This window comes from Acipenser ruthenus, chromosome 8 (genome assembly GCF_902713425.1).
Source record: "Acipenser ruthenus chromosome 8, fAciRut3.2 maternal haplotype, whole genome shotgun sequence".
Classification (NCBI taxonomy): domain Eukaryota; kingdom Metazoa; phylum Chordata; class Actinopteri; order Acipenseriformes; family Acipenseridae; genus Acipenser; species Acipenser ruthenus.
The window spans coordinates 53,782,561-53,796,937 of record NC_081196.1 but is presented as its reverse complement, the minus strand read 5'-3'; the positions used below and the strand labels follow the sequence as shown (position 1 = coordinate 53,796,937).

The following is a 14,377-nucleotide window of genomic DNA, read 5'->3' as shown; positions in this document are numbered from 1 at the left end:
TTAAAACAAGTAGGCCAGCTTCCAGATGTGTGTGGGTGGGTATGAGAGTGGGGGTGGGTGTGTGTGTCTCGAGACTAACAACAGTTCAATAACCGAGCGTGCCTGTTGTGTTTTCTAGGTGGATGGAAGTTATCCGAAGTGCCACAAGTTCGGCCTGTCGCACCCGGATTTTAAGCCACAAAGATTCTCATCCGTACTGATCTGTGGATATTCCTCACAGGACTGCAAATCCAGAGGTCTAGAAAGCTGCAATACCATCTGGCTCCTCTCTTCTTCAGTTTCAGTTACAGTCGCTCACATCTCTTAATCTATTGCTGAAGTGCAAGCTCTTAGAAAGAGCTACCAGAAAGCAAGGCAAAATGATTTCACTCGGTTTTATTATTCCTATTGTATTTCGAAGAGCACTGTTTATACACACACACAGAGTGTAACAGCACAATCTTTATACTTTACATTATACTACAAGGGTACCTGTGAGCTTTAAAAAAAAAAATGAACCAAAGCTTGCAAACTGACAATGCTAGGGTTTTGAACCAATTTCTACAAATTCTCAGATGTGTGTGAAATATTTGATGACAGTATGGTTGTGTTGCTGTTTGTGCTTGGAAATATACTGACCTATTGAAAGGTTCATATTTGAAGAAAACAAAGACTACATTGCAATTAGATTTTAATTTAGTGAAGAAGCCATGTCGCATAACACTACCAGTTTCTTTTGTACTCTACATAGCTTTGTTTGTAAATATATATATAAAAAAAGGCTGACAAAGATTTTCAGGTTTCACATTGAGTGCCAAACTTTTTATACACAGCACCGCCAACGAATGATCTGTCAGCCTTTTCTGAACAAGAACATGACTGATTTTAATACAATCTTGCGTCAGTGATACACATTTTAAAATGTGTTATTAGGAAAAAAAGAATCTAAAGAAATAGGCACCTGAATTTTTAAATGTGTGGCGTGTGTTTTGTTTTTTTTGGTCATACTCACCATTCCCAAAATAGTGAATATATATATATATATATATATATATATATATATATATATATATATATATATATATATATATATATATATATATATATATATATATGGATTTATATTTGACATGCTAGGGGTCAATCTACATTACAATAATCTCTACTAGCATTTGCTGCTTTTACCAACTGTAAAGAATACCCATGTGAAGCTTATTATTCAGAGGGAAGTTCCCAAATGCATTCCTTTTTTTTTTTTTAAAGCAGTTCATATCCTGCATTTAAAGTCAGTAAATGACATTGCACAAAAGCATGGTAAGTGTACAAAGCCACTGCCCCCCATAAATACACCACTGGTGCCCAACAAGCCAAGTTCTACACGTTTAAAAAGCATGTGCCTATTTAAATAAATCAATACAATACATAAATAAGCATACATATCTATTGAGGTAAAGACACGTCTTTTAACAGTCAAACGGGTTGTAATCACCTGCTACTGTACATTAAACATTTACTATAGATGGGAATCGCAATCTCCTGTAAGGTAGTAGAGTAATCTACAGGGAGAAAAAAAGAGCAATAAAAATCACGTTTTACCAGCCTATTGGTCCGTTGTCTTATTGTTCAGTGCTAGTGGACTTTTGTCAAGTAGGGATCTGGTTCGTGAAGCTCAGTCACTTAATGAAAAATTGACAAATTTAAACATTTTGAAATCTAACATTAAATACTGTAGTACTATTATGGCTTCCGGTAGATTTTTGTGCTATATTTGGTAGGTTCTTTGATTACATGATGTTAAATAAAAATCTAAATTATGTTCATGTAGTTTTCTTTGTTAAATGATGTCTCAACCCTAAAATTCTAGGTGATGCAAAACTTTTGGCCATAGCTGTAGATAATGGCTTTTATTTGCAGTGTGGTTCATTACTGTGCAAGACTTCTGAATAACTCAGAGCTTCAGGATGGGCTAGCGTTTTCACCGGTGGTGCAATACTTGTCCTGTTCTGTGTATAGTAGCTGGTTCTAGATGTGTCCTCTCTCTGTGAGTCTCCAGGAACTCTGTAGACATACTGAAGTAGGGTACTTTTTATTCCTTTTATTTCTCGGTGTGATCAGTACAGAAGTACAAGAGACACCCAATGTGGATGATGGTAAAAGGGATTTCTATCACAACATTTTATTTAAGAATTCATGCAAGTGCTTTCCAGAGGACCTTGGCAACCGCATTACCCATTACATTACACTTACACTTACTTTCCTGTTCATGTAATAGGGAAAAAAAGACATGGGGTAGCATTTTGAAATGCCTATCCCAGGGGAAATGTGTGTAAACAAGTCTATTGTAAAAAAAAAAAAAAAAAAAAGTTACTGCCTCCAAAGACGCAGAATATACTGAGCATCAAAAGAAACGTATCACTTATATTTGGATAAAATTCACTAGATTTGATCGAGAAATGACAAACTCTGTTTTAGAGCAGGTGCAGTGACTTTCTATTGTGCTGATTTAACATTTGACATCACGAAGATGCTGCAAAATGATCTGTCAATCTTGGGCAGGTGTTGTGACTCTTGGTCTCCCAGTTTGTGGCCTGTCATTGACAGAGTGTGTCTGGTTATACCGTCTCACCAGGTTTGAAATTGCTGGCCGTGAGCACCCAAGACGGCGAGCCACAGTACGCTGCCCTAGTCCAGCCTCCAACATGCTGATTGCATGAAGGCGCTGCTCTCTTGACAGACGTGGCATATTGGTTTTTTTTTTATTGGTCTCACTAGTCATAGTCACTCAAGCGTGTCATGGTCAAAGATGAATGGTCAAGTGATTAAAAAGAAACCAAAAACATTTTGTCAATGTCCATCATTTATATATCGAAAATAAATGTGTTATAATAGTGAAGTTTCTTTTGATGCTCGGTATAGATGCTCGTCCCAAAGGAGTAGGGATGATTGTAGATACAAATATAGACTGGTTTGAGATTCAATATATGTTTGGCACATTTGTGTTCTTTCCTATCATGATGAATTGTGAAAATTAGGATTAGGGTAGGAGTAAGGTCAGAATTCTATTCTTTCAATACAGTACAAAACAGCTTGAAATCCGTATACATATCATGGTTATCTACAATGTTAAATACCAGTCAATAAACGGATGTCTTGGAAGTTGACATGTTGAAGTTTGGTGAAATTTTCAGCATCACATATAAATAATTTTCAAAAAACACCTGTTTTCAGTAACAAATGTGGAAAAGGGGTAGTTTCAGAATATGCTGTTGCCAAGCTGGGTAAGTGTCTGTTTGGCATGGCAACAGGGAGCAATTGAATCTAGACATAAATGAACAAAATGAGACCAAAAATAGATTTATTGGCTTGACCTCCTGCCTTAATAATCTCAATTAACAAGACAGGACAGTCTAACTAAAGTATTACTCGTTTATTGGTTGCACCAATTGATATACTTGTTAGTAATACATGTATACCCTCTTCATACTTCCTAAACAATGCTCTGTCACCGTGTGTGAAAACCATGTGGTTTAATTTAATTCACCTTTTCAGAACATGATGATCGGCATTATATAGGTGGTGTGAACAGGTGATCTGTAGAAATCGAGAGGTTTCATGATCAGCAACAGCATTGCGCAGAATAAAATGGAATTTGAATGGGCAGTTCTGTTTTTTCAACCTGGTTGATCTTGCATTATATAGATAGTATGCGTAGGGCAATTCACCCTGAGACCGGAATAAACTCTTCATTTTATCGGTCAGTCCTCGGTAAGCACTGCGTTCCTGATATGGCACCAGTGATTGGGCTTCACTGTTGCTGGCACTCACAAGCATTCCATGTTCCACAGGTGCATTTACATATATTAATACAGACTTCTTGACAGATGTATGATTCTCAACCCCAGATCAATGCACTTCGTAAAGAGAAGCTATCGGTTATTGAAGACACTTCTATTTGCAAGGCTTACCTTCTAGGAAGTCTGCTACTGGGTTACTGTTCTTATTTAGCTGTCCGCTGGCTCATTTTGCTTGCATTAGTGCCAGTAAGCACACAGTTCCTTTTTTTGTAAGATATGAACGAACTAGAATATTGCGCAATTATCACTTAGCATGAAATAGACATGAGATAAAAAAAAGAATGCTTTTTAATAAAAGGGGGTCGCATCTACAACCCCTCACCTGTATATAAGTAAATTACAAAGAAAGCTTTACAAATTGTTTAATTATTGGGACTGCTTTGATTTGAAATATACAGATAGTCAACACAAGAAAGGAGGGACCATTGATTATTCTGCCAATGCTTACATACCGTCTTATTTTAACCACTAGAGGGCACTGCTTTTCAGACTTGCACAGTGAAAATAGAACATGACGGCATCATTTGCCAAGATTCGCTATTTGTAATCTTTATTGATAATTAGCTTACTTAAAGGGCACTAATTGTGGTTACTCATTTTTTCCATTGGTAAGTGTCCAGAGACTTTAACAAACAAAACACTCAAATATGAAAACAAGGAGCAAGTACTGAGGTAGTATGTCACCAAGCGAAAATATTATCTCCATTTCCAGTATTGCCAACTCTCGTGAATTCATCGGGAGACACGCGATTTCTAAGTTAAAATGTTTTGCTGTTCGAAAGATATACCTTAGTCATGGCGGAAAACTCAAAGAAGCGCCAGTACTGTAGATGCAAATTCAACACAGACTGGAGCAGTTGCTTCCCAGCTCCTTCATATTGCCAAACATGCAACACTTAGCTGTCCGCCCAGCAGTAGCAGGTACGATAATAGATAACGTTGTTTGCAATGTTGAATGGTGCTCTGGATTGTGTGATTTTGTTATGCATTTTGAGAAGCACTAATAGAGGTTTGTAAGAGATTTGAAGTGTTATAGACTCATTGTAAGCTGTTTTTAACGAGGTTTAAAAAGTATAAAATATTGGTTGTCTCTTAGCATTGAAATATTGCTGGTTTATGTTTTGAAAAATAAAATCTTGCTTATTGAACGCCAAACCTCTTGATTTCTAAGAGTTTGTCTCATGATTTCTGCAGAGGTGTGGTTGGCAGTGCTGTGTTTCTGTATTTTTTTTTTTTTTTTTTCTGCATGCACTTGCAATCATTCCACAACATGCTAAACATCTGTATCACTGCCTAGCCAACCGAAATATTGCTGTTTTAAATGCAGTATGCTTACATTCATGTGGGAAAATCGGTTTAGTCTTCTTCAGGGTTAGGTCTGTGTTTAGGGTTGGAGTTAGGGCTAGGTTTCAAGCGAGGGTTATGGTTGGAGCTAGTGTAAGTCTTAGGGATGGAGTTACGTTTAGGGTTGGAGGTATGGTAAGTGCTGTGGCTAGGGTTACGTTAAGGTTGGAGCTAGGGTTTCGAAATCTGTCATGAAATACGGCACTACTATTATGGCTTCTGGTAGACTTTTGCAATATAATTTTGTAGTATCTAAAGTATGTTCATATGGTTTGTTTTTTTAATTAAGTCTCATCTCTTAAATTCTAGGGTGATGCAAAATGTTGCCAACAAATCAAAACCAGCTCCCAAGCAAAGCCGCATAGACAGGGAGTATAACCAGCTGCTCCCAGTCTTTACGCACAACTGACCTCCCCTGAACCAGGGGAGCTGCTGCTTCTTTGAAAGTATGTGGCTGGGCTTAATTGATCCTCAATGAATCAATTAAGACCCGGCTAGATTCTGCACATTGATTTGGCAGGGACGAGATTTTAACCCCATCCCTGCCAATCTTAAATTCAAACTATATCATCTTTATTTATACTAACACATTATTTACAAGGGTAGGGCTCCTGCCATGTCACAGAAGTGTGTAAATGATTTATGTTTGAATCTTGACAGGTTGCTATGGTTGCTACGTTGGTTTTTCACAAGGGTTTCAATATTGTTGACTCTAGGGCAGGGGTCTCCAACCCTGGTCCTGGAGAGCTACTGTGGCTGCTGGTTTTCGTTACAACCAATCTCTGTTACTGAATTGAACCAATTATTGGCTTAATTAGTCAAGATTAACAGGTGTTCCAGATCTTTAGCCACTGATGATGTAAGACACCTATAAACCTGCTGGATAGGGGCTCTACAGGACCAGGGTTGGATACCCCTGCTCTATGGGCTTCCAGCATGCTCTCCTTTTCATTTTCCCTGTTAAATTTTTTACTTCAGTCCTCATGGAATCCTGAAGGAACTTCAAGCCCATGGTAATCCTTTGAGCTTTCAGTGGAACAAATGAACAAACATTTTTGTTGGCCCAAGAAAGACCAGGGGAAACAATGCCTCTCTCCTTTCTGCATCTGAAATAAACTAATCACAGGATTTACCACTGGCAATGTTTACAAGTGAAGGGATGGTATGGGAGGGTGGCGTTGCAATCAAACACAGGCAAGCGACTTCTAAAAACAAACAAACGATATTCACCCAAGCGATGGCTATCACGCTGGACACACCTAAGAGCATGAGCACCCGCTGCTTGACCACATTCTCACATGTTTCTCATTCTCCTTTGATTAGGTCAGGCCTCCTATTCAAACACACACACACATTCTCACATGTTTGGCCATGTTCTCCCAACTGGCTGGGAAGTACACAAAAATGTACACTGGCCATCCCTGCCAAAACCACAGACAATATTTACACATTTATACATGCAGGGCATATGCCCAGCCACAAGGGGTTTGAAAAGTGACCCCTGTCAGGGTGTAATTTCTGTCCCTTCTGTCACTGACTTTGTATCGAGATTTTCCATTTACTAATTTACAGTTGCAGAGGGGACTGAAATTGCAGTTGATGTGGTCATTTCTAAAACCATCTCACCTTATTTTGTAAGCCCGAGCAGAAACAGCAATAGAAAATACAATTTAATATGATACAAAACTTATAATACATTCAATATTTGAAAATGAATGGTATGAAGTATCCCATTTTATGTTGTTTACTACTTTTTTGTCTACTTGTTACTTGTAATTTTTTATGGGGGCATATAATCATGTTTGTCATGTCATGTGTTATCAGTTCAATTAAGAAGAGTCACTTTAGCAGTTTTCACGGTCTGGTGTTTTTTTATTATCAGCTACTTTTTTTCGGCACTTTCTTTCACTCTACTGGAAGAATACAGTTGACTGCCCAGTGTTTAATCAGCTTTCTTTACATGTAATATATAATGCACTTGGGAAGTCATCTCTTTGCCATCTTCTGCCAAGTTTCTTTGTTGGTATGCAAAACACTGCTGTTGAATGTCCAGTAACCAAAAGATCAAGTGATTGAAACCACGAGAACATTTACATTGGAATGCTATTACAACACTTGCCATCTAAACCCAAGCGGGGCCAGCCATTGCCTCTAATCCATTTTAAAGCCTAGAGACTAGAACTCTCTCTGGAGGGAGGAAGCGCAAGCCAGAAAGGCTGTCATATTGGTGCAGGGGAAATGCAGAGTGACACTCCCTGTCTCTGTTCTCACTACTGCCACAGAAGATCATTGGGTATGGACTGAGAAGCCTGCAGCGAGACTGGTTCAAAATAACTTTCCTTGCATCTATTAAAAATGAAAAATGAACCTGTGACAGGTGACAACACAGTCCTTCATTCACATATTACTAGAGGTGAGAGTTACACAGATAGCCGGCGTTGTGTTGTTGAAATGCACTTTCGGACTGACTTTCTTTCTCTGTTTCTCAAACAGGCTCTTGTACTGATTGCACTTGACTGGCCGATGCTAATTCAAGTACTTTGTTATCTGTTACCTATAACCATGGATCCCATTCACTTATCTTTCAATGGGTCCTATGTATTTTTATTTATTATAATTTATGTACCCTACTTAGCTCAATCCAGACGGTTGCCATGCTGATGCGCTGGGGAGACCACACTGATCCCCGGAGCCAGCATCGCAGCCGTTGTGTGTGCTGATGCGCCAGGGAGGCAATAAGCTGATCCCTGGAGCCAGCATTACACTTCAGCCATCAACACCAGACAGAAGGATATCTACATCATCATATGGAAGGAAACACAAATGGATGGAGACACATATGGATCACATTAGTTTACTGTAAAGCTACGTCTTTGTTGGTGCTTATCTTGGCGAGAGCCGAGTTCAAGTCAGCATGAAGTTTTAACATCTACTCTCGTGTAATGGAAATCATAATTATCATTGTGGCAAAGCATGGTGAACAAATGCTATATACAGCTATGGACAAATGTTTTGCATCACACTGTAGAATTAACTAGTTTTGTTTCATAAAGTTGAATGAAACCTGCTGAATAATGTTACGTTAACATATTGAAATACATGCTCTTTGTAGTTTTCCATATCTATCTATCTATCTATATATAAAACAAAGGAAAAAAAGAAAAAATGCCATTTCGAAATCTAAGATTGAACTACTGTTATGGCTTCCGGTAGACACTTTCTATATCATTTTGAAGTTTCTTTGATTACATGATGTATCTAAATATCTAAATACAGTTTTTTTTTGTTTGTTTTTTTCTCAGTCCTAAAATTCTAGGTGATGCTAAACTTTTGGCTGTAGCTGTCTACAGTGTATTGTTTTCTGGGTACCTGTGACATACGTTTCCAATTAGGCTTATGGCAGCATTGGTTATTTAGATCATGCTTGCTTCAGTGAAATCCATATTGGTTATAGTATCACTGATTTACTGCAGTAACATAGAAGCATGTTTGAACTGAGCCAAAGAATGCCCTTGAATGACTTCCAAAATGGCTGAAAGACCAAAACAAGACTATGTTAGCTGATATTCTTTGTGGGGGATTATGACCCAGTCTGATTACATCTCAGTGTTTTTTTTTTGTGTAGAATGCATTTCTAAAGCAGGTTTCTAATTCCCTGTGAGCATTATGAAGTGTGTTCTCCTTCAAATACATCTGAGTATATTTTTATACTGTAAAAATATACATTATATTTTACTGGGCAGCTGTGAAATACATTTCCAGTTAGGCTTATGGCAGCATTAGTTATTTAGAGGATCATGCTTGCTTCGGTGAAATTCATATTGGTTATAGTATCTCACAACTACTCACAATGAATCAACAGTAACTTAGAAGCACTTTTGGAACTGTGCCATATAATGCCCGAAACGTCTTCTTAAAGCTGAAATACCAAAACAAGACTATGTTAGCTGATATTCTTTGTATAGTCAATGTGTTTTTTTGTGTAGAATGCACCACTCTAAAGCAGGTTTCCACTCTAAAGCAGATCACCATCTTATTGCATGTTACGTGCATCTTTACTTCCAATACTACACTCTTGTTAATCACAAGCTAACAAGTTTACCCAGCAGCACCCTTAACAGCTACCGCCTAAACTACAGGATGAATTGTGCACACAGAATATAACTGCAAAATACTGCTGAACAATACCCCCAAATCTTCCATGAAGACAGTATGAAACTGTTTTGCAATATTGAGAGACCACTAGGCTAAAGAACAAGTGGTTGCTGAGTTCAAGAGAGAGACGCCAACGAAACATAACAGTGCCTCATACCAGCCTCCATGCAAAGACAGTTACGAGGGAAGAAAAAAAAAGTTAGGAAGCTAATTTCAATTCAACCATTTTTCTTAAACATAATTAAGAGAATAGCAGTACCTGATGAAACCAGGGAGAATACATACTGAATTACTGGCACTGGTAGCTACAATGACATGAATATGAAGGTAATACCTGCAAATATAAATGTGAAGGATATTATCACTGTTAAGTTTTTTTTTTCTCCACACTTTCGGACCCCTCCAGGGCCCTCTGAGTAGGTGGGCCCCTGTGCTGTTGCCTCAGCTGCACCGACTATTCCTCCACCACTGACCTCCAACCCTTACCCTAGCCCTAACACTGACTGTACCTCCAACCCTAACCTAACTCCATCCCTAAAGCTAACCCTAGCTCCAACCATCACCCTAACCCTATCCCCAACCCTAATCCTCACCCTAACCATATAGCTCCAACTGTGACCCTTGTCATAACCCTAACCCTAACTGCAACCCTACCCCTAGCTCCAATTGTAACCATATCTACAACCTTAACCCTAGCTCCAACCGTAACCATAACATTAACCCTAGCTGCAACCCTAATCCTCACCCTAACCATAACCCTAGCTTCAACCTTAAATGGTCCCTTGACCCAGGGATTCCCAAACTGTGTGGGCTGCTGGAACAATGTCATTCTATGTATTTTTTTTTATTTTTTTATATACTGGGTGATTAGAAAGTACGTTTACCACATCAACGCACCATATCATTGATGTAGCAAATTTACTTTCTAATCTCCTTGATAGTAATGAAAAGCAACAATAAAATACTAATGAAGAAAAAATAATATTCAAATGAGAAAATACCAATTTAGATTAGGTTTCTTTACAGTGTTACAGGTTTAAAAAACGTTTTTAACATGTCATTTCTTCCTAAGAAGCCTCAGATTAAAATATTTGAGAACCCCTGCCTCAACCACTGACCAGTCATTATAAGCAAGGTTGACCATACATTTAGGGTATAGTGTCCCATAAGTTTATTTATTTTACATTTGTAAACTAAATATTACTGTCAAATGTGTACATGTTATCAGCCTAACAACAATAACAATAGTGCATAGCTGGTTTCAGAGCTAAAATGTTATAACCTCCAATAGCTTCAAGAGCATGTCTATTGGGCTAACATTGGCAAACATCCCTTATAAAAGTTTACCATAGTAGAGGTATGGTAAAACATATTAATACACACGGCAAACCAGGGCAAACTTTGGCATATGCACAGTAGGGAGGCTTGGTGATCCAGCAGTTAAAGAAAGGGGCTTGTTACCAGGAGGTTCCCGGTCCAATCCCACCTCATTGTGTGACCCTGAGCAAGTCAGTTAACCTCCTTGTGCTCCGTCCTTCGGATGAAACATAAAACTCAGGTCCTATTGTAAGTAACTGCAGCAGCAGTTGTGATTCATAGTTCACCCCCTAGTCTCTGTAAGTCGCTCTGGATAAAAGCGTCTGCTAAATGACTAAATAACAATAATAATATAACCATGGTAAATGCATGGTGCAAAAATAACCAGGATAAGCTTTTAAGGCTTGCACCAAGATCCTATGTTGAAACTACCTCAGGTTGAACTCTGAAGTCATATCATAAACAGATGGCAAGTTATTATATTTCAGGGTAATGCTGTTGAAAATAATAGCACCCACGACCCTGGCGAGGGACCCTGTTTGTAAATGTTTTTCTCTCCACACTGCTTATATTGTATGACATCACTGTGTAGCCATCCTGTGCCACTGTGTGTCCACTCTGTCTGGCTTCATTAGTTCTCTCTAGAAAGGTTTTAAGAGGCTGCTTGGAGAAGTTCCTCTTTGATTTTGTAATGTTTCTTTATTGGGTGTCACTGACCGAGAGGGAGGGTCTTTCATGCTGCTCTTTTTCTATAAACTCGACAGCAGAAATCTCTTGCAATTTCCTTCACTATTTTTGGATCCGCACTTTGAAGAAAAAAAAGAAAAAGGTAAATGTACTTGAACTGTACGATTTTGCTTTGCACTATGAAATCTAGTTGTTTTTACAGGTAGTTTGCTGTCTTGATCGTTTTGTAGTTGAAAAGTAGGCTTTGCTGTTTGCATCTTAAATACACTGAGATCTTGCCTGCTGATGACTGGAATAAGATCCTATGTATATGAGAGCAGCACATTATCACTGACTGACGCTTGTCATATTTTATATTCAGGGTGCTAAAGGCTTCTTTCATTTAAATCTGCTTTCAGATAATTGGCTGGTGTTAACCAGAGGAAAAAAATGTACGTGCATGACACTTTTTTAATTTAATTGACTTCAGTTTAATTTCACACAAATGTTTGGGTGATGCATGGTCTATAGTGTAGATGATCATAATTTTAGATCTATGCATTGAGGTGTTTTATAACTGCGTTTCCGACCTGCCAGCAGCCCCTTACTCTTGAATTACAATGTACGTAGTAATGCAGGTGCTGAGAGCAGAAGGGTATTTTTAAGAACCGTCTTCAATGCAACCGCTGCCAAAACTACTACAGCGCAGTGAAATATGTCAAAAGTATTTCTGATATCTTTTTGGGAAGCAAAAATAAATAAATACGGAAAGCATTTTCCTTGAAATACTTTCTAGTAATTGCTTGCAGTTAAAAATAGGCAGAAGTGTTATCAATGTTATGCATAGCTGTACTATCTGTTTAATAAAGCACACCTGTGTTTGTTACCTACAGGTATACACTGGGGCTAATCAAGCTCGTAATAAAAACAGGAATGGATGAAAACACTATACAATAGGAGTCTTATTTCCACCCTTACAGTATATTGTCAATTTTAGTGAACAGTAATCTGCTGGTAGACAGTTATTGCCAAAATGATGGATTATGTAGCAGACCTTTTCACATCATTGTGTGTCTAAACAGATGATTCATAATTGCAAATTGAAGGCCATTTATCTTAGATGTATAGAGAATGACAGTCTTTTGGTTATTCCATCTTACTCCTGCAAGATTTATAAGGAACAGCTTTAAATAGTAGATTTAAACTAACACATTTTCTTTCTTTCTTTCTTTCTTTCTTTCTTTCTTTTGTTTTGCTGCTGCTTTTAAGCTTTTGTAACAAATTATCCATTGCTTCAGCAGGATGACTGTTACCGCACTGACAATGACATTGAGCTGGCTGCTGGGAGGTGCTGTTTTCCATGTATGGCGTTTGTCAGTACCTTTATATGGCTCATTTTAATGGTTATGGAATCAGGAGCATTTCTACATATGTGTTTGAACCAGTATAGCAGAAGGGATAGAACCACACATAATAATGTCATAGCTTATGAAAATGATGATGTGTTCACAGGAAATGAATTGCTGTGCGGTCGTTATTGTCTTGCACCTAGCAGCAGGGGGAAAAAAACAAGTGGGTATTGCAGAAATGGACCATATTTAAAGTCACAGCGAGAATATACATGACACTGGTGATTCTGGTTAACACTGCTGATAATACCAGGGGTGGCTACATCTACCACCAACATCCCAGTCCAGGTTTTTATTTTAAACACTCAGTTTCAATTTGCAATGAATAATTATAATGCTTGTATCTTTAAGGTGTATGTTCAAGTGTATATTTTATGTTATTATTTTCCTGCTCACTGGAAACATACAAATTAATTAGCTGTTGTGGGCCCCATACTGATTTCAGAATTACATTTTGTACAGAACGTATTTGATATTTATTTTCCCACAAATTCGTGTCCACTCATGAACATGAGCGGTCTTCCCTCAGCTGCTATTTTACTCAAACACCTCTGGCTTCCAATTTCTTTAAGGATTGTCTTTCAAATCCTCTGAGCAACTTAACTATGGAATTCCCTTACAAGATAATCTTGGGAACGTGCCAGTTTTCTTGTAAGCTTGTTAGGCGCTCTGAGATTAAACATCTTGTATGGCTACATGTGTTAACTTCCTTTCCCACAATACTGCATGAGCATTGTTTTATGTGATGACTTCTAAATGAAAAGCTGTTCAGCTTCAGAAGAATTGTACATTGTATTGTGACTGAACTGCAAAGTAATTCCAAATGATGTTGTTTACACCCCAAGCATTGGTACCATGGATACGCTCTCTTCAGAAATCCAGCACGAGGGGGAAAACGACATGGAGCGCGACCCTGAGAATGAAGAAGATTCAGAGGCCTGTGAAAACAATAAAGGCAGGTCTATGTTTCTAGTTTTTATACTAATGTTTCTTGGAATTTTCCAGATCAAATATCGTCTCATCGGTTTTTGTCTCATTTTAGCAGTGCTTAGGTGATTTCTGCTGCTACTACTACTAATGTAAGTGATTCTAAGTGATTCTATTTCGGTGCTAATTTGTCAGTACACAACATAATCCTCTTGGGAAGTCAGCCACTAAAGGATGATGAAGCTTTATTTAATGTCCTGTTCAGCACACTAACTGCCCAGCAGATGGCTCACTTTTACAATGAATCAGGCATGCTAGGGTTGTAAAATTCTGTATATTGTTATTGAAGAAATATCAGTTGGTTCCAGAAATAACCCCGAACACAATAACAGCACATGAATGTGCAAAATCTGAGCTTGCCAAAAGCATTCTGCTGCAGTGACTCTTCATCTAGCAATCTGAATTCACATTGGTCATTGTTAACATTGAACCACCTGCTGCCATTTGCAATTACACATTGAATATGTCTAATTCACATGTGCTCTCATTAATAAATTAAATGAGAACATCCAGAAAACCCTCAGTATCATTTAAAGAGTATTTAAATCAGGGCAGCAGTGTGGAGTAGTGGTTAGGGCTCTGGACTCTTGACCAGAGGGTTATGGGTTCAATCCCAGGTGGGGGACATTGCTGCTGTACCCTTGAGCAAGGTACTTTACCTAGATT

At 38.2% G+C, this 14,377-nt stretch overlaps 1 protein-coding gene across 3 annotated transcripts in view; it reads left to right on the top strand.

Annotated features, from left to right (window-relative positions):
* The window catches only part of LOC117406677 (FERM, ARHGEF and pleckstrin domain-containing protein 1-like), an 85,049-nt gene extending 83,472 nt beyond the window's left edge, over nucleotides 1-1,577 (top strand). For all 3 annotated transcript variants that reach the window (XM_059029282.1, XM_059029283.1, XM_034010929.3), the window contains exon 27: nucleotides 119-1,577. In XM_059029282.1, coding sequence (XP_058885265.1) covers nucleotides 119-200 — 82 coding nt within the window. In that variant the 3' untranslated portion in view covers nucleotides 201-1,577. The remainder of the gene's footprint in view (nucleotides 1-118) is intronic.
* The last annotated feature ends 12,800 nt before the right edge of the window (nucleotides 1,578-14,377 follow it).